Here is a 21,404-nt window from a genome sequence, read left to right as displayed (position 1 = left end):
CTCCTGCAGAAGTGTTGTGTAGGTTTAGTGTGATGAAGCTGATAAGATGCTGGCCTTTGAAATCCTCAAGTAATCCTGCATAAATAGAATTATTCCTCCCTGAAACATGCAAAGCGTGTTAGAGGCAGTGACCTATGCAGTCACAGGTAGAGTGGTGGAACAGCACATGTTCTTCATAAAGTGAAGACGGCTGTACTGTTCTGCATATATTCACAAAATCTTCCACAGCAAAACACTGCCAGCATGGAACTTGCTGCTGTATCAAACCATTCAGAATCCCAGACCACAAATTAAAGACAGCTGTAATTTGGCTAAAAAATTGTGACAGTAAATAAATTACTTTGATTCATAATGCTTTGTTCAGTTATAATAATCCATTTTAAAGTATCCTGAAAATATCGAGTGATAATTACCAATACCCCAGTTGAAGTAAAGCAGAGAAGTGTTACAACTTGCCCAAACTGCTAGAGAAACGCGTTGTCAAACTGAAACTAGGACTTCTAATTCCCTGTAAACTACCAGACAGCAGCTAGATCCATGTTTTCTGGAGGGAACAGCAGAACCTAAGTTTTACTTTGATTTAGATTTCTCACAGTGGCACTGAATCCAATGAGTCTGAGGATGTGAAATTATCTTTATACCTTAATAAAATATCCCTGGCATGCATTATTTAAGCTTATTTCAGAGACTGCGGAAAATGTTATTTAGAGCATTGCAAGCGTAGCCTGGTAGGTTATGCTTAGGTTAATCCTGAGTTACTCAATATATTTCAAGTTTTATTGCAAAGTGACAGGCAAATACTAAAATATTTGCAGTGCGAGCATTGGTGGCTTTGGTAATATTTCTACTGTAGAGCATCATATAGAACAACACGTGTGTTGTGCAAGCCTCTTCTAGTTGACACACTGTCTAAGCAAGGCAGTCTGTTGGCTTGTGCGCTGGGCTTGGATTCAAGTGTGGATGAGATTGTTTGTTTGTCTGTGCCTCTATTTCCCCACCTCTGACATGAGGTTGAAGAGTTTTGTGGCTGCTTTATAAAGTACTTTGTGGTCTGCATGCATCAGGGAACTAATACCTGTGTCAACAAGGCAATACTACTTCTACAGTTTATGGGACATGGGTGATTTGTAGAAGCATTAGAAAAGAGAAGGAACGAAAAGCAAAGGAAAATTATAGGAGCAGGGAATAAGAACTATCAGACTAGCCCACTTTGCAGAAAATATATCTATATTGACCTTCACTGTATGCTGGTAATAGCATTATTCATCCTAATATGCTGTCATTAATATAAACAAGAAGGATATGAAGTTTCTGTAATCATTTTAGGTTGATTTAGAACTATATTATTTCCCCAGAGCTAGGTAGCATTTTAAAACTGCAAAGGATTAGACAGACACAATCAGTTCAAATATTTGTCCAGCCATTGAAAGGAAAAGCCTCACTTCCGCCTCTGATGAGGCTTTGGAAATCTCCATATCCATCATTGTTTAACGGGCTAAGTGAAGATTGCACATTGATTACCCTTTCAGTTGCCTTTAAGCAGCTTATGTGAAATGTTAAATTCTAAGTTGCCTAAAATCCCTACTTTTTAATTTGTTCTCTGACTTGTATGCAGCAAGGCAAATCTTTGTGAGTTTATCTGTACACATGTGCAACACGTGTGCACACACGCATCCTAATCAGAACTAGATCCTTCCAAATATGAATTACGCTAAGCAGAGCTTAAAAAGGTAGAAGTGGAACAGGAGCAGTGATTCCTATTAATCTTCACAGGGACATGGAAAGAAAAGTAGCAGACTGCTTGCTTTATCTAGTCAAATTGTGGCTATGCAACTTATCACAAAGCGTCTGAGTTTCTCTTCCTTTAAAGCTGAAAAGTTTTATTTAAAGCTGATTCCACTGCCTCCCTTATATTTTAAGATGCTCAGAAAACTTAGGATAATCACTTATTTCAGAAAAATTTTATTTTACTTATTCCTCCTTCATTCTTCTAAAATTATCACCCCTTCCATTCTTCTGAAATTAGCTTTTGATTGTCCAAAAGAATATGGAGAGCTTTGTGAAAAAAACTAAAAAGAACAGGCTTTTTAAAAGAGTAATTGGATCCATGTACCAAAACTGTGACCTATTACCAAATGCCACAAGGCTCTAGGGTCACATAAAGCAGATCCAGAGAGCAGTTGTGCTCGACTTCACCACAGTGTCTGTCTTGATGCCAGGCCTTTGCTTATGAGATATGCTGCAAGCCTGGACTTACATTTTACAGTGCACGTAGAGATGACAGCGAGTCACAGAAGCTGCAGCGGAACTTCTCCGCTATTTGTGAATAGCAAGATGACCCAGGGTTTCTTTCTGGGAGATAGGCAGGCCCACAGCTTTTGTGATGGTGTTGCTGAGTTCCATCTCCAGACTAATATTTATGATTAGTTTTTTTCCCAAAATATTACAACTTCAAAGAAGATTTTAGCTACCTTTCTGCAAATCAAGTTTGCTTTTGTTTGTTTTTAATTGCATGAGGGGAGGGGAATGAACCACTTTCAGGGCCAATGGAAGACTTGAGTGCTTAGTTGCCTATTACGCTATACCTTCACCTGCCATTTTTTACTAGTTTAATTAATTTTAATGCTTCTGTGGTTTTTTATTGGTCTGTATTTTCCATTTCTCCATGTGTTCCATTTGTGCTGGGCACATCACTTGGTATTTGTAGCAGATAAGCAGCTTGTATCAGCAAGGCATTATTTAACAATACTGACTTACTGCATTAGAAGAAATCCTTTGAGATTTCATTGCTAATGAACTGAAAGCCCATCAGACCTCCTAGGATGAAATGGCCAGCACACTGAACACTAATCATCAGGGCATTTTACATACAACGCCCCGGTGGAGAAATACAGTTCTTTATATACTTTTGCATCCCTGAGGATATGGGGAAGCAGAGCACTGTGGTAAGTTTGAGCCGTTCTTCTGCAGCCTGCATCATCAGTTGAAAAGGTGCCACTTGAGAACTGTGTTTGAAGACACCAGGTTTGGGGCTCCTCTGCAGACAGTCCCAGTAATAGTCTGGGGAGATTTGACTAAGTAATTTCAAAGCTGGTAGAGATACCATGATGGGTTTCCACTGTATTTCTGTCCCTACATGATAGGCAGACATGCACACTCTCTGTGAAGATCACAACAGGCACTTGACAAAGTTGGGTACCAATCAGTTTAAAGACAAATGGGGCCTCACCTTCTCACACAGTGGAATGGTTTATTTTCACATGGCTCATAACATGAATTATTTATAGCTATGGAAAGAAAAATAGTGGGGATATAGACGTGGTGCAATTTCTGTGAACCAGTTAGACATGATACGGTTGGATACTGCTCTCTTTCAAGTGAAATGCAGCAATGCACTGCTCTCCATAGAGTGAAATAATTTTTACACGCCTTGTCAATCTCACTATGGCCGTGGAAAGAAATACAGTGAAAGCAGAGACATTGGCGCTGTTTATGTTATTTAGAATGTTTTTGCAGCTAACAGTTTTGACCTCTATTCTGTTTTGATGGTCCTGGTTTTGAAAGGCCATGTCATGTTTTCCAGCTAGAAGAAATTAATAAATACTTTCTTTTCCTGTGGACTCTCCCAAGTTTTACCCAGATCCTGGTTCAGGATTATTCCAAAGAATTGCTGGTGTAAAACTGATGTGCTGTATTGTCAGTGGAATTACAGTGATTAACAGCTTCAAATCTACCCTCTGAGGCTAGGAAGGTTTCATTTTTGTCCCTTACGATTTTCAGAGACCCTGAAAAGAACGTTAGTGAGACTGGAATTTGGAATTTAACATGTGAAATCCAGGGGCCATTGTTTAAAACATCAATCCTTACTTCAGAATGGTGTTTGACAGGCTGCAAGTAATTTCTGCTTCAAGCAGTTTCAGGCAGCAGAGTGGCCCAAAGGTCATGTTGTTCATATCATGGGTAAAAGAGATCTTCCTCGTGATGGATGACTACTCAGTGTGTTTATGATGCATAATATATTAGTAATTTTAATTCACAATTCCATTTGTCCAACAGTTTTGTCAGGGCAAGCTAAACTATAGTTAGGTACACCTGTGCTGTGCAAAAGCATGAGACTGTTGTGGTAATCCATCATAATACCTGCAACACGGTCCCATTTGCACGTACTGGAGCTGGGAGAAATCACTTCTACAAATGGAAATGCCAATCTGCAGGTCTTGGGCCAACAAGTCTTGTGTTTTCAGTGCTGATCTCGACCTGTGCTGGTGGTCACAGCTGAAACCAAATGGGCTGCTGCCTCCAGTCTCATGGTATTATGTAGAGCATCCTTCAGTGTGTTCTTTACCAGATTTATCAAGTTGGGGGCCTAAGATATCTGTCCTTGGCTAGCCTAATCACCAAAACTGGAGGACCACAAACACGACTCCTGGTTTCTGATCGCTTTGAGAACTTTATTACCCAAGACATAAAGATTTGAGCTGGCTTTGTGCAGAGCACTCAGGGTGTAATACCACCACAGCTGCTGCCTGCCTTTTCACCCTCATGCTTTTAATAGGACTATATGAATAAGCCACTCCTCTGCAGAACCAGACACAAAAGTAATAAGCAGTAGTATTAGTTCAAAAGGTCTCAGAGCAAATTTGCTTTCTCTTTACCACAAATGCAATGTATAAGCAAACCTTTACAACAATATGCGTTGTTCTTGCTTGTTTGAGTAGTACATACTCCTGAGCATATTTCTGTCGATGTCAGTGCAGCAAAGTGCTGTTTAGAAAAGAGGGCTGAATTTGCCTCTCAGCTATTACAATTTCTAGATATTACTCTCAAGTGTTAGTAATCGTATGTTTTCAAAAATGAATGAATGACGTCCACTAAAAGTCATCCTGAATTCAAATCATTTTCAAATGCACCCTTCATTCACCAGCATCGTGCTGTCTCAGGTAAATTTCCATCTCCACATATTAGCTCTTTTGGCACCTAGATTTGCATTTTGCAAGATTTGCTTTTTAAATGGCCAACTGTTACCTCAAAGTTTCAAAGCTGTTACAGCAAGAGGCTTTTCAAAGGGAAACATCACTCTCCACTTGGTTTTCTGAAAGATCTTGTTTTCACTTCCAGAAGTGGGCAGTCAAGGCTCTATGACATATTACATCTTCACCGTATGCATTTTTTTGGCACTCTTCTTCTCCTAAAAAAAAAAAAAAAAAAAGTTCTTTTTTTCAAATAAACCTGGATCCATGATTTTATAAGTGGGGGAGGATGGAAAGACGCCTTGTATTTCAAATGAGGTTCTGTGACCTATTCTATAGTTACTGCACGAGCTTTTATGGGATGGAAAAGAGACTGGTCATTCCAGTTCTTCAGCACCTTTGGGAGAAGCTGTAAGGTGGAGAAAGTAGAATCACCAGTCTGAAATTCAGAACAGAGGTCTTATCAAGTTCATCAATGCACTTTGTAATCATTATTTAAATTAAGAGTCATTGATCCCATCCTTCATACACATATGTAAGGCAGTAAGTGCCTGCCTTCAGAATGACTAAAGAAGCAACATTTCACATGCACTCGCAGTTTCTCTTCTATTATACCAACTGAAAAATGTTAGACACATGAAGATGGGTGTTCAGTGACACTGTGTTGATAATGGACAAACTGGCATATAATGCTAATTCCGAACAAATGTATCCCTACATTTGTTTGTCTAGGGATAGTGGAAGTATTTTTTCAGAATTCAAATATGTTTTATTTTGGGTTTGTTGTTATTTCAATTTTTCATGTGTTCCTGGGTTTTGATAGTGCCTGTGTAAGGTAAGGAATTCACGTCTTACACAGGCTGAAGTCTTCTGTCAGGCAGACCACCACATCTACAAAGAAGCTTCCTTGAATGTTCTGTAGCATTAAAGTGCCTCAGCTTGGGTCATCTGGAGGTTCCAGTTTTGAGAGAAATACCTCTGTTTCCAGAACAGCTCAGCCCATAGCTCTTTTGTAAGCCTTGCAAGAAAGGTTTGGGAAGGGATACATCTGACCAGCCCGATTCCTAACAGGGACAGCAGCCTCCTTGGGGATCTGAGTAAGCTCCTATACTTCTGCCCTGAACTACTGAATTGCTGCCTTGAACTAAATTTTTGCCCGTTCATTCTTTGCAGACATTGATGAGTGCTTGGTAAACAATGGTGGCTGTGACCATTTCTGCCGAAACACGGTTGGCAGCTTTGAGTGCAGCTGCCAGAAAGGCTATAAACTGCTCACAGATGAACGGACCTGCCAAGGTAATACTTCATTTATTTTACTCCTTGTATAATGAGGATGTTATTTTCAGTGGATTTTTTTTGTTTTAATGATCTTGTCATAGGAAGTAGAGTTAGAAAAGACCTACCAGATATCCATTTTCTGAGATGGAGTTAGATTATTTTTGGAAATGTCTTGTTTCAGTGTTTTTAGTAGTAGGAATGCCAGTGTCCTGCTGAAATGGGAAAATCCATGTGGTGTAGTGGAGTAGGCTCAGGCAAAGAGCCTTATGTTCAAATTTTCTAATTTGCTATGATCTTAACAGGATAGAGGCTTATCTTACTTACACTGGAGTCATTTAGAGTAACTTATTGGAAGAGAGCATTTCAACATTTAAACTGAAAAGAGAGTCTAATTTGTGACCTCACCTTTGCCTGACAGAATCTGTTCATGGAGGGATAATGGAGGTGTTTTGTGAGAATTCAAATGAAGTATGTTTTATATCATTTGCTCTGCATGTCATGATTTGTTATCTAAGTCATATGATGTTATATACTCTATGACTAATTAAGTACATAGCCATTTCCATCTTCAGTACGAACCATATACTTTAAGCATTTGAGCTCTGTAACTTTACTCTTTAAAAGCCTCCTAGAAAAGGCTAGAAAGATGAGCTTGCATCAATAGAGAGAGAGGGGAAGTAGGACATATTCAATTAAAAATTTGTGCAGGAATTGCCTTTTTATTAATACATAATTATTTGCATGGGTTTTTAACACATAGAAGTTATGAAGTTCAAAACAGCATTAGTATTTTAAAGCTTCTTTGTTCATCAACAAAAGAGAAACCAAGATCTGAAGATACACGTGTCATTCAAAAATTTTTCCATTGCATCTCATTGGTACTTCCGTCATCTGAGAAGCCTGCTCCACCCCGACTGTGTGATTAGACACAAAGGAGTCAGTGCAAGGTTGGTTTCAAGCTGGGACAGGATGGGAAGAGCTGAGAGTGGCACAGTTAGTGCCACGACTAGGCAGAAATAACATTGTAGGATCATGTCAGGCAAAGGTAAGTTGTCAGGTTTTGATGTACCTGCTAAAAATAGGGACAAAATGTTAAAAAAAAATGTTTTCTTCATGATGTATTTAGAGATAGTTAGGAACACTTTCTGGTTCATGAATTTCATGGGTTGTGACATGCTCTCACTGTGGTATCAGTCAGAGGTTTCACCACTGAGGTCATTGTAATTACACCAGTGAAAAACTCAAGAGAAAAGTCAAGCCCTACATTCTTGTTAGGCAAGAGCTGGTGCAAAATTTGTATGTTCATTATGCAAAGTCTTAGAAATAGGCTTTGAAAGCTACCTATACATGATCAGATCTCTATCGTGATAATGGGAAACTAGAAGCAGCTCTGTAAATGTTGTTCAGCTGAGTTTTGTTTCTCCATGTGCCTGTGCTACTGAATGAGTGAGTTGCCAGTAACAGTTCATACCATGTTGGGAATGAAGCAGTAGCTGATCTTCTCTCCCTCATGATTGGACATGGAAATATAAACATGATCTGGCCATCCTACTTTCTCCTTTGTCAGTGAGCAAGGGCAGGCACTCTCTCTGGCTCTACGTGGTCTTTGACTGATTCATCAACTGTAGCCTTATCTGTTGGGCTAACAGATAGATGAGTGCAAGCCCAGAGAATTTTGGGGCTGGTCCCAGAAACACTGGTTCTTCGTTTGTGAAATGAGGAGGACTAAGTTATTTCCTGTTTGAAGTCTGAGGTATTTGGGCCCCAGAGACTGATTACAGCAAACATGGTATGATGCCTGCTTTGTGGAGGGACCACTGTGATAATTTAGTTCCTGTCTGGTGCTTGAGGTGATAATTGGTGACTCATGCAGTCAGTAGGCCTGCTAATAAAGAAAGAAGGCAAGTACGTATAAATCAAGAAATCACTGATGTATGAATCACCAGTACTTTGCTTCTTCTGCTGCAAAAAGAATATAGTTAGTGGAAGTGGTTATAGTTATTAATGTCAGGTCTGGCAAAAAATTGTGGTTTGGGGTTAGTGACTCTGCCGGAATATAAATCATCCACAGGTTTTTTTGGTAACAGCCAGTCAACACTGACCATAGAACATTACTGAGAGATTCAGGGAAATGTATTTTGGGCATATTAGCCTTTCCAATGTGTGAAATAGAAAAGCCTAATGTGTATTTATAGAAGATGCTGTTGTTCATGTTACATCTGTTGTTTTGGTTCATAATAGAGTTTCTACGACTTACAGTCTTGCTGTCAACATTGCCTTTCTCCTCTGGTTTTCATTTTTAAAACAAAGATTTATTTCAGTTACAAATTGATGTGTTTACCAAATACTCATTTAGGACCTTAGAAGTCTACATTGTTTGGGGCTGAGACCTATTTAGTTCAGGTGGCCTCCCTAGCATATAGGGAGTTTATCTCCAAATGAGTTCATCACTAACATCAAGGAACAAGTTCTGCTAACATTAGGCAAAATGCCCACAAAAACAGCTGGTAAGCTTGCCCTTTTATGACCTGCAGAACCCCCAGATAAATCTGTGACCATGTCTGATTCACAGGAAAGAATCAGTGAAGAGGAGCAAAGCCAGAGATACAGTTCATGTTAGCAAGTTTTCAACCTGTTGAAAAATACGAGTAAGCTGTTGCTGTGTAACTTTCTTCATATGATCATTAACTCCAGCATAAGGCAATTTTACATATTTCAGTAAAAAGGTTCCTTCATATTCCCTGAGAAATTCTGAGGTTGTTTCATGTCACCTCGTTTCCTTGGTGTCCTTTCATTGTAGACTTCAGAGCTGACTTTAAGATTGCAGGGAAATGGTATCAAAGTCTCAAACTTTGTTCTGGTTGTTTGCAAAGCTCTCACCCCTTCGTACCAGGTGCCTTGCACACATTCATCCTGTCTGTGAAGACTAAAGTATTTCTCTCTCAGTCTTTTAGGCAGGAAGGGTGAAGCCAAATATAGCAGCTTTCCTAAGATCACACATATGAAAGGCTGGACTGGAGAATAAACCTCCAGGTTTTGTGAATCTCTGTGAATCTGCCCATTATAAGAGATTTTTTTTTCCCCCTGTGTCTGTTCTCATACACTGATATGAAAAATCATTGGTTTTCAGAACTCCAAAGCTTGCTGCTCGCTTGGTGCCACTAGCTAGCCACCCTGTGTGTAGAGTGCTTGTGTAAGCAGCCCTTGCGTTTGCAAAGGGCATTAAAATGTTCCACATTTGTCTGTTTACAGCTAAACCATTTTTAGCCCTGGCTGCAAAGAAAACCATTGTCAATCACAGATTACTTCTGCTAGGGAGTGGTTCTCATGCTGTGGCTCCTTGTTAGACAAGGAGAATGTGGGGGTTTCCCTTCCTTTCCCCTCCCCTGCATTCCAGCCATTTAAAAGGAAACTTATTTGTAACCCAGAAGGTGAAGAATCCACATTGCCCTGCCAGTGATGTTGTGGAGACTGATACTGCTTTCCCAGAGTCTCTCTTTTCATGCAAACTTAAAAATAGATTTTTTTTTTTTCTCCTTTGACGGTGAAATCACTGTTTGACAATACCAAACCCATTGTGTATTATTTTAACAGATCCCTTAAGTCTAAGGTATTGTAAATTCTTTGATACAGGAAGAAATGCTTGAATCTATTTGAATAAACATAGCAAAAGAGGCCTGCATCTCCTTTGAGCGTGTAACACAAATAACATAGCTGTATTTATAGCGAGGGGAGCTTATGTTTGTAACCTTTGTGGTAATTAACAGCAGGACAACAACTCAGATTCGTTTTAGAACCACATCAGCAACAAAACAGCAAGGAAGACTGTTTAAAGCTGCAATGAATGTGTGTAAGCGCAGACATAATTACCTTAATCCTCAGCCAATATGAGTTTTAAAGCCAGTTAACTTAATTGCTTATTCAGTTTCTGTTTGTTGTGCAGTGATCTCGAAAAAAATTCAACAATAAGCAGTCTCTCTGCTCCACTCAAGTTCAAGCTTCATTAAGCACCCAGAAAAATGTGTGAAATTCTATCATAAATAATTTTCTCTTCCTGCTGTAGGAATTGCCTTTTGCAAAGCAAGACAAGGAGAGACAGCACACGCATTTGTCATAAGTCTCTCCAGGGAGTGATGGAGTTGGAGAGATGGGTTACATTCAGAAAAAAAAAAGTGCTTTTAGTGGGAACATCCAGTGATCAGCACGTAATACTTCGGCCTGCTAAATCTACACTCTTGCCCTCTGCCCCTCTCCACCTCTGCCCAAAATAGAGTCAAAGCCTCCTACGCTGAGGAATTTAAACTTTTGCAGGGGACAATTCAAGGCATTTGCACCATTCTAGTCCACTTACAGCCTCCAAAGCAGGCTTAAGAGGGGCTTGAGGATTGCTAGATCTCATAGACAGGATGTTCAGCCATGATGAAATCTGCCCAAGTAGGCTTTCCACCAGTCATCTGAATTGATACAGCCACTGTAAAAGGAGATTATTGCCCACCAGGCCAAAGTACCTCTGGGGCATGTGGAATACCTGCATGGGCCGTCTGGCATTTTCGGTGTGTCTTTAAGGCCATGTGGTCACACACAGTACTTGACAGCATTTTTTATTTGCTCTGATGTATTGCCAGTTTGACTATTGGTTATCCTTTACTGCCTTCCTACCAGATTTTAAATGGATGTGATTAATGCTTTTGTAACTAGGCACCGGAATGCAGGGCCTCATAGTCTGCTGTTGGTACTACTGGTGTCTGTCCAAGGGAAATTCAGGGATGCAGGTTTATACAACAGGATATCCTAAACAGAATTTTCCCCCCTAGCTTCATGATATATTGAATTTTCCCTCTAGTGATTTTCTCTGGGCACATTTTGCTAGAGGTTTGGAGGGTTTTCACACTACAAAGCTATCCAATACACGTTCAAGTACAGCTGATTTGAGGTGGTTTTTTTCCTCTCACTGCAAGATAAAGAAATGAGCATATCCACTATCATATTTGTGTATTTGGACTTTTCCCTCTCTCTTCTAAAACAAATGTGTTTCTTACATGCCCCACTGTATCCCTGCTTCCTCTCTCCTCAGCTTCACATGCAGGTCACTGTTCTTCAAGACACTTGATGCTCATGGAGTGGAGCAATTGGAAGTAATGTCTACAGCCAACGATACTGTGAGCAGATACTGAGGCAGTTTTCTTAGTAACTCTGCCAGCATGTTACAATGCTGACCTGCAAAACACCTTTCACCTTTTTCAGCTCTGATTTTTTTCTCAAGTTGTCTCTGAGCAGACTTGATGAGTGTAGCAAGTTTTGTGATAGCTTTCCGATGTGTTTCAGGATATAGCTCCCAACTCTTGTCATCCACATCTGTTTTTTACTTAGGATCTGAAATAAGATTTGAACCTAGCCTCAGGCCTTCTGTGTTAACCCACTGTACCACAGAATGATAATCTGTGCAATCCTAAAATAATACTGTTAAATGAGAGACTGACCTTTCTTTACTGCTGAATAGGTCTTAATTCCAGAGAATTTAATGTTATTAGACCTAGCTGACCCTGTGATCAATCTGTTGGTAGAGGGATGCTTTACACAGGGCTCCCAATGAGTAGTTGTCAAGAGAAGCCTTCTTTCGTTCCAGAATGAGAGAAAGAAAAATAGCACCTTCAAAAATACAGTAACTGTCTATGATCGAGGATCCTACAGGCCTGGTCTTGAAACGGTGCCATGTTATCTGCATATGTAATCCTCTCTCATAACATCCACCTTTTCACTTATTTGTACAAAATATGCACTATTAGCCTTCCAAGGGCAAGATTTGAATCTCCCAGCATGGTATCTCCATTTTGAAAATGGGTATGAAATGAGGAATTAATCATACAGGGAAGGACAGATAGAAAGTGTTTGTGGGAATTATTTTTGGCCTAAAGAAGCCCACAAAGATTAGCTACAAAGATCTCACTATACTCTTCTGTATGGAACCATTGATGATAAATACCGCTGTACAGGACCAGTTTAATCCTAAATAAATCAGTGCATCCACACTGGCAGCACTGAATCACCAGATATCTTTGACATAGAGTGACCAAATTAAAAAATAAAAAAAGAGACCAAAGAAGTCTGCACCCTTGGGTTACATGACAGTGACCTCCCACCCACAATTGATCATGTAACCCAGTAAAGCAACTGGCCTTGTCCCAGTCACATAGGCTGATTAAGGTCTCGGGATAAGGATACACCCCTTGCATTCATTTATATAGGACACAGTCACTCATCTTAAATGACTTAAGTAAATGCATGGGTAGAGGTCAGGGCTGGAGCATCTGTCCCTCTCTATCTCTCATTGCATGGTGAAAACAGAGGACAGGGAGAATCCCATGTCCTATGTCCCATTTTTAAAATCCTGAGGAAATTCCTTGGAATTGCAGGACAGGGGAATTTTATGTCACAATTCTCCCAGCCAAGACAAGCGATCTTTTTCCCTTACTGCTACTCCCGCAACGCTTGCTCTGAGTTATAGCTCTGAGTATACCCTAGCGCAGCGCTAGAGGCAGTGAGCTGTGAGAAATGTTAAATGGGTGCGGCTTTATTTATTTATTGTTGGTCTACGCTCTTTCTTTCCTTTTCCCCTCCCATTAGATACATAAAAGAAGCAAATTTCAATTAAACTAACATTATTTAACCTTTCCCTTCTTTCTGGAGTGGCAATACCATACAACTTCACAGCCACATGAGACTGTATAAAGAGGACACCAGCAGAAATTTTACTGCTTGGTGTGGGTTTTTTCTTAATGTTTGAAATACATTTTTACCTGAACCCATACAAACCTCTCACTGAGGCTGTTACCCTCATGGTCAGGACTGAACTGTCACGCGTGACGAGCGTTAGCAGCCATTGGGGTGCTGCTGCCTGCATCCTTGTGAGGGGTGTAGCAGCGAGGATGCCAGAGAGCGTGTTTGCTGTCTGGAGTGAGGAGCAAGCAAGTCCCCTTGCTGACTTCTGCTTGAGTTTGTATGTGCGTTTCCTGTAAGTTTGAGGTCTTCAGCAGTCAGAGAAAATACCCAGGGCTTCATTCTGCTCTCAGTCCTCTCAGAGAAAAGGCTGCTGTACTCAGCAGAGTTACAGTGCTGTCACACTAAGGGAACCTGCTGGTCCTTATTCTCTTACACCGCTTGAGCAGGGTGAGTCAGTGCCAGTGCAGGGGTGAGTAATGAGAGAGAGAGAGGGATGAAAGGACTCCAGCCATTCCCCCGTCGACTCATGTATGTGATACACATGAAGGAGAGTGATTTTGCCTTCATGCATTCATACGCTCATCCACATCAGGTAGGCATGCTGTAAGATATGAAATACATCGACTTGATATAGGCTGATTTTCAGCCAGTCCAGCTGACTCTGGCACAGTATGTTTAACTGTGTGAACTCTTGGTGTATAAACAACAGTGCTGGTTCAGCTGCCAGTGTAGCTCAAGAACTAGTGAGAATCAGTGGTGCACTGGAGGAGATATTGGGAGCTGCTTATGGAAGACAGACTAGCTCACAGAAAGAAAATTCAAGATGACTTCCCTGTCGCTGATGATGTTCATTCCCTATGCAGATTTTCTCTAAGGCATTCTGTGTCACCGAGCCTTAGAAAAATATCTTAGTTATGACAAGCACCATATTGCTTCTAGCGTCAGATTAAAAAAATACTCCGCTGGGAAGCAACATGTTACACTGTCAATAAAAGGAATACTTCTCAAATCCTTTCTGTTACACATGGCTCTTACTCTTGGTGTCAGTGAGATTGTGAATAGTGGTACCGTCTGCCTCTGTGAGAAAAAAAGGGTTGCTAGAGCATACCCAGAAACAATAAATGCCCCAGGCATGAAGTAAAAACAGCTCTAGCCAGTACAAGTTTGTTTGCCAAGCGATAGTATCTCCCGTGGTGGTTGTAGCAATTAAGTCTGCTGAAACATGAAAACAAATAGATCCCCCCCACCTCTAGTTCTTCTCTCAGCAGCACAGTGTTATCGTAAGTTAAAGGCAGAATTTCTTTGCTTGCTGCTTCTTGGAAGGAATATTAAACCTCACAATCTAGGCTTGAAATCAGTTTCTAATGGGATGAGACCTAATGTGGAGAGGGCAGATGGGACAGATTATTCCACCTCTATTTTCCCATGAAGCTTCTAACACGGGCTACTGTTGGAAGTAAGATACTAGATTAGTTTGACCTCAGGTCTCATTCAGTATGGTAGCTCTTATATTCCTGTGTTAAACTCTATAAAGTATACTGCTATCAAATTGCTTTTTACAGCTCTGTCTGGGCCCCTCCCCTTGATGATGTGTGTGGGAAGCCAAGCAAAACGTTCCATTAGTGTTTAGAAGGAGAATTTGAGATGTATTTTTCAGTTGATGCTGTAGGATTTATGATGTGTGTAGTGCAGAAATGATTTTACTGGGCTAGAATCATGTTATGTATTAATGAATTACCAGGATATGAGTCAGCCTTGGAATAGTTTGAGCAGGAAGGTAGCATTCTTCCACAAACAATAATCTGTTGATAAATAGTGCTGAAAGCTGTAATTCAATAGGAATTCTTTTTAAATAGAACCAGAGAAAGACTATATGTATATATATTCTCTGCTATTGCAGTGCTGCACATTGAGATAATGTCATATTACTGCGCTCAATCATTCAATCGCATTGATTAAGGTCAGATATCCTTTACACTAAGCACTATACAGATTTGCAATAAAATGACAATGCTATCCCAAATGTTCAGAAGAATTTAATTTTCCTATGCTTGCATCTACCCTTCTGGGCCTCTTAAAAGTGCCCTGTTTTGTTTATTTTGTTCTAATGAGAATAAAAGCCCAACCAATTGAAGTAAAGAGGTGCCAGGTGTGGCTTCCAGTAGCCATGGTATGAACTGCTACAACTTGTTTTGGTAACTTGGAGATGAGGCCTTAGTTAGGACAGGTGAGATGAAAACAAGAATCTAAGTTCAAATATTAAGAGGCAGTGGAATGGAGGAGTATCTTCTGGGGTTTTGCTGGGTGGAGGTTTTTGACGCATACTTGCAAAACATTTCTGTTAGTGTTTTCAGAGGGATACCTGCCGTTTCTCAACTCCACAGAGGCCAACTTTTCTGGCAGAGTTTTTAAGTAAGCTTTTGAAGCAGAGCCAGAGAACAGCAATTCTTGTGTATATTCAGTGGCCACTGACTTCATCAAGAGCTTGAAGTAAGCTGGGAATGCAGAGTCAGGTCCACAGGAGGTGAAGGGAAGTGCTACATTTGAATTTTCAGTTGAAAACTGAAACTGTTGTTGTACTTGCTCTTTCAGCACCATCAAATAACACCAGGCACATTTTCACCCAGACTATTCCCTTGTTGCTTCAAGTAGTCTCACTAGCAGCTCCTACTAAAGGGTGATAGAATCAAACACCTTAGCAAAGAGAATAGTTTCCTTTTTTTTCAGAAATATGTCTAAAAATCACATGTATTGCAGGATAGAGGGAATATTTCTTATGTGATACAGAGAGGGGAAAGCTTGTTTTACGTTGTCTCATCAAGTTGTTAAGCTGCTTTTACAGAGTTGCTGTGTAAATACTGGCTTGAGCAGAGTGCAGACTACTAAACATGTTTATGTTTGCAGGAAAACAAATAAACCTGCCTGAAGTTTCTTTTAATGCACTTCTGCTCTTGATATATGGCTTCTCCTACCCCAAGCACTTCAAGTAGTGGCATAGTTTATTGCCATAATAACAGTAGGTAACTCAACTTGCCTTCGCCTTGGATAATGATTGATTTTGGAAAATTATACATGTTTGCTTATAAAATCTTGGCAATATTTTGATGAAACTACTTTGTCTTCTTAAAAAGGGAAAAGTATTGACTTTAATTGCATTTTAGATTGTCCTGGCAGAACAATGGTAAGAGGACAAACGTAATAGGAGCCAAAGCCAATTGCCTCCTACTGGGTTCCTCAGATAAACAGAGGAACCTGAGCACAACAAAGCCCTCATATAATGGAGAGGGATGGGAGGGGTGGGAAAAATCTAGGACAGGTAAGCATAAACCCAAGAGCAAGGGTAATGTCTGGGAAGTCCACATTCTAAGCATTGGCACAACTTCAGTCTCCAGTTTCAAGATCTTCATCACACAGAAACTTAGCCTTTTGCCTTTCTTGTCTTTGTATCTCTTTCTCTTTCACGTTGCATCACAGCAAATTCAGCCCTTAATGCTTGGAGGCCCGTGGAGCAGCCTTGTGGCTGCTAAGTGATTGTGTCCAATTGTCACATGTAGAAATACCCATGTAAGCAAGTTGACTCGAGGATCTTTATTTTTGTACTATAAATAATTTTGTTTCAAAATCTTGTGTCAAAGACAATCTGCACATAATGTGGGGAGGCAATGAAGCAAATAAAGTGAATGTCAGAGATGCGTTGGGCATGGTGGTCCCCCACATCTGCTGAGCAATGCATTTGTCAGCACATGCGTGCTCCTTTCACATAACAATGAAGATGTGGTTGCACAGACTGATCACCAAAGTGCTCATACAGGGCACGGAGAAGAGCTGTCATCCAACAGCTACACATTGTGAAGCCCACAGTGCTACAGCTTTGTTGGTGCCAGCGTACATAACAGATTTGATTTATCACAAATACCATTGACTGTAGTTGCACTTTAATTCTCCAGGCTAAGCATTCAGAGGTACAGTTTTAAGTCAGGCTCATTCATCACAGCTATGTTGACCTTTCTCTGATTTGCCATCACTGAAAGGTTGCAAATGTACTTAGACTTTCTTTGGCACATGGCCTTTCACCAAACAGTTCCAGCCCTTTCTGATCCAACAGCGGGTAGATTTTGTAGCTCTCAGGAAAAAAAAAACTGTGATCTGACAAAGTGCTTGGCTCAGCTCATTTTCTATTGGTTTTGAAAGTAGTAGGTTCTAAAAATGAATAATACTGTTAAATGTACTTATGCATTTTTAATACTATTAGCTTTGGTTGTATTAGAAGATAGTGGTGTTTTACTCAGGTTCAGATCCCTATAGTGCATTTGTAAATCTTTATAAAACCCCTTAGAGTTGCTTTTAAAAATTGTTATTCACAAAGATAACAGTAAGGAGAAAAAGTAAGAGGAGAGCAACTTCCATGAGGCTAAGTGTGATGCACTTGATAGCAAAAACCAGTAGTGATCTGAAATCTTCTTTTCCAAATGCCTTTATAGAACACCTCCCTTGGCTCCCTTTGTGTCTGTGACCTTGGGCAGACTTACTAATTTTATACCATTGTGTCTAGTTATTAGTAGATTTTTTTCATGTTCCATAAGAGACCCAGCAAACTATCTTACCTGCAAAAATAATTCCTTTCTTTTTTTAACTTCTCTATTTGAAAGTATCTGCAGAGCTGTCTCTGGTGATTGGCACATGTCTCTGCAAGCCCTCCTGGGGAGTCTTCTCTAGCCGAGGGATTTTCTGCCCTCTCTGCCCCCTTCCCCTATCTGAGAGCAGATGGAGATTCCTAAAGTTTCTTCTCCTGGAGTACATGAATATTCACTCTGAGGGTGTCTAGAGGGTGTCTGTACAGAGAGGATTTACAGCCACATGGCCAGATGTATTGGCACCTTGGAGTGCAGGCTCACAGGAGGTGATCCGTCCTCAGCCGCAGCCCAGATCTGTGGCCTCTCCCCAGCTCCAGAAGCTCACACATCCAGTGCTGCTGGTCATTCAATTGAACACCAGGTTGACTGAGGTTATCTGTCAAGAGATTTCACAAATGGGGAGAAGCCATGGCAGGTTGAAATATGGTCAGAGGCATCAAGGTGGAGTAGGCTAGAGAGAGTTCTGGATGTGTTTCCTGATGTGAGTGACCAAGTGAAGAGTCTGCACAGAAGAAACAAGCTTACCTCATTAGATATGAAATGTACTGCTGCCTGCCACTCAGAAAGGCTCGGGACCCAGTATCACTCTTCTCATTCCTCTGCTAGGACAGCTGACCACATTCAGAATTCCTGAGCAGTTCCGCTCGGCTGAAGAAACGGAGGAAGAGGGAAGCTTGGCTTGGCACTTCCAAGGCCAGGCACCTTTTCCTTCTCAGCATTCCCATGGGCAAAAGCTGCCACTGCTATTCTCCAGCTCTCCTTGCAGTGCTGAGATTTAGCAAATAGTTTTGCACAACTGTGTTTAAACTATTAGAATAAAGTATTATCTGCCAAAAGGGAATTTATCAGGTAATCCTCTACCATTATTCTGTTTTTTAGTTTGATGCTGCTTACAAAGAAAGAAGGTGATGGGGTCCTTCCTAATGCAGCAGGGAAAAATGTTGGAAACCTTTTTCTTTGCCCAACAGCAGAGAAATAATAATGTAATAATAATGGTGGTGATGACGATGATGTATTTCATTATAGAAATGTAAAAAACCTTGGGCCAAATCCCACCAACTGTAGTCAAAGATACCCCCAAAGACCCCAAAGTTAGCTGCCAATTTTTGCCTGGCTCAAATTGCCAAATTCTGCAGTTTCCATCCAAACCCATAAATCTTACTAGCCCCTCAGGCAAAGCTTTTGGTGATCCAAAAGCAAGCAAATAGTTCTATGGCTGATGTGTGAGGCAGAACAAAACCGTACTCGCTGACTGGGAGCAGAACTGGCTCTGCAGTGCTGACAGGAAGAGGAATGTACGGTGGTCAGTTGACTTGGCACATGTGTTAGAGGAAACACATAGGGACTAGGTATTTACTGCATTAAGATGTTGTTCTGCAGCCCGATTTCTGCAGACTCTGAGGAAGCCCTGAGGGAAGCTTGTGGAAGAGAATGAGCTTGCGGACTGCATGTGGATGAAAATTAAATAGGGAATTTTTTAAAAGAAACTGAAAAGAGAAGGGAAAATGAATTTGTTGGTATGATAAAACTCCCTTGGAAGAGTTCCTAAAGAAAGGATTGAATTTACTCTGGAGGGAGAGCAAACAGTTTAGGCCTACAATTTTATTGCCAAATCTCATCTTTTAACCTGCTTTCCTTCTGTTTTCAACTCCCAGAGATAGCACAGTGGTTCCCAGAAAGTGCAATTGGTCTCTTTTGATAAGGTCTGATAGCAGAGATAAAGAATACGAGTTGCCATTTGCCTTTAAAGGCTTTCCCAAATGTACTGTCTTGTTCTTCCCAACAGCAGTTCCCTTTTCTGTAACTTCTAGGTAAACAGCGGGAAACCAGTTGCTCTGATGTTAATGAGGGTGATGGGTTTGCTGAGTTAAGAGTTGTCCCTTTGGTGCACAGCATCAAAGAAGGATCTGACTGCTGCAGTTCCTCTAACCACTGAAGGGGCCAATGAAAGATTGCTGTCTTCTGAACTGAGCGGCTCCAGTGATATGAATTAATAGAGGCAGCCAGCCAGCCCAAGGGAACTACTTAGTTGGAATCTTGCTTCCTTGTGTGTAACCTCAGACCCAACAAAATAATCTGAGAAATACATCAAGAGGTACCTGCTGATTCCTGGAAGGATCAGGTATGCATTATACTCCTTTAAAATAAATGATTCAGCCTTTACCAAATTTAGCAATTAAAAAGGATCACAGCAATGTGAACTCTAAAAATTAAATTGGTGGAGAAGACTAAGAGATCAGTCCAGGAAAACACGTAGACAATCCTTTCTGGAACAGAGATGCTTTTGGACATTAGCAAGCAAAATGCTAGAGGCTGCTTAAGTGCAGGAGGTTAGGCTAAATAAGTATGATCATCTTGCTGGGATTAAATATACTAATTCTATCAAAATAAGCATCAAGTTTCTACCCACACTGCTAGGACTTGGAAGACATCATTCAACTTTAGACATGTAGCAGAAGTGTGAGAACACACAGAGAAAGGAGAAATCAGTGATGCCCAGATATTCCTTAGAGCAAAATAAGAGTATATAAAATTATCAGACCATGATGATAAACAACAGAGACAACTCTGGCCCCCTAAACTGCACTTGCCCCAGAGCTATGGAGTGTTAATGCTGCATTTAGTACTGTATAAGGACAGAGAAAGACATGGCCTCTCTTAAGAGTGATCAGCAGTTTGACAGCTTCAAGAACAGAGATAAGGAGTTATTGAACTTACTACGGGTACAGATAAGCTGGGGGGAAGATGAAGACAAGCTGTTTCTAGGATCTCAATATACTGAATCAAAGTATACAGACATAAAAGGATGCCGAGGCCATGGGGCAGAACTAGGTGGATGATAACACTAGTGGTCCTTAGCACAGCTATGGGTTGGAAGGGATAGGATTCCTGCTCTGGGTATTGCATACCAGGCTGGATGAAACAAGTGGAAACTGTGGCCTAGGTGCATCTTCCAAGGGCAGTTGGCTGTTTGGCAGAGCACATCTTGCTTAGCCAGCCTGGAAGAGCTGGCAGGGTCAAGGTCCATGGAGATCCTGCTGCTGTGGCAGAAGCTTAGGCTGCCAAGTAGCTTGCAAGAAAGCAGGCACGTCAGTCTGTTGAACCCAGAGGAATGTGTCTTAATGACTGAAGTCTGTGTTAAGCCACTGCCCTTCTAGAAAGTGTTGCCCTCTGGGGCAGCAAATACCTTCTGTGGGCTGCAGAGCAGAAGCTAGCTTGAGACCAAGTTCCTCCAGTGGGAATGCGACTGGAGGCACATCTGCCTGACCCTGGTGCCACTGCAGGGCCTCATTGATTTCTGTGGTTCCTGTGTGGACTGAGACATGGACTTGCTTATAGCATCACTGCCTAAATCTGTTGATAGGGATCAGAGATATACTATTTGGTACAAGTGAATCAAGGGTATGATTAAATGCTTTGTTTGGTTTGGGGAAACTAGGTTAGCTCTAATTTGCTACAAGCAAATTTCTGTTCCTGAACTGAACCATGGCAGCATGTTGAAATGATGCATGGAACAATGATCTTACCTATGTTAGAGGGGGTAGGAACAAAAGATTCTGCAGAATTTGTCACTGGCTGCTACTGTGTGCCTCTTCCTGAGTAACAAGTCATCTCATTTTGTACTGCTAAATCCTTGAAATACCTCTTCTGTGAGATGCTTACATAATAAGTCACAGGTTTCTAATTATTTATTGCCTCTGTCTCAAGTATGTTTTGCAGGTTTCTTTTGCAGTTTATATACGTTTATTGGTTTTACTACCACTTTGCAGTCTAAGAACAAATCATCTCTAATAAAAAGCAC

The 21,404-nt window shown here is 40.8% G+C and overlaps 1 protein-coding gene across 1 annotated transcript in view; it reads left to right on the top strand.

The window, feature by feature from the left end:
• The window catches only part of SCUBE1 (signal peptide, CUB domain and EGF like domain containing 1), a 219,357-nt gene that overhangs the window by 162,066 nt on the left and 35,887 nt on the right, over positions 1–21,404 (top strand). The window contains exon 9 of the mRNA XM_086740410.1: positions 6,144–6,266. Coding sequence (XP_086596536.1) covers positions 6,144–6,266 — 123 coding nt within the window. The remainder of the gene's footprint in view (positions 1–6,143; positions 6,267–21,404) is intronic.

This window comes from Chlamydotis macqueenii, chromosome 1 (genome assembly GCF_036417535.1).
Source record: "Chlamydotis macqueenii isolate bChlMac1 chromosome 1, bChlMac1.mat, whole genome shotgun sequence".
NCBI classification, from domain to species: domain Eukaryota; kingdom Metazoa; phylum Chordata; class Aves; order Otidiformes; family Otididae; genus Chlamydotis; species Chlamydotis macqueenii.
This window is presented reverse-complemented; position numbering and strand designations above follow the sequence as displayed.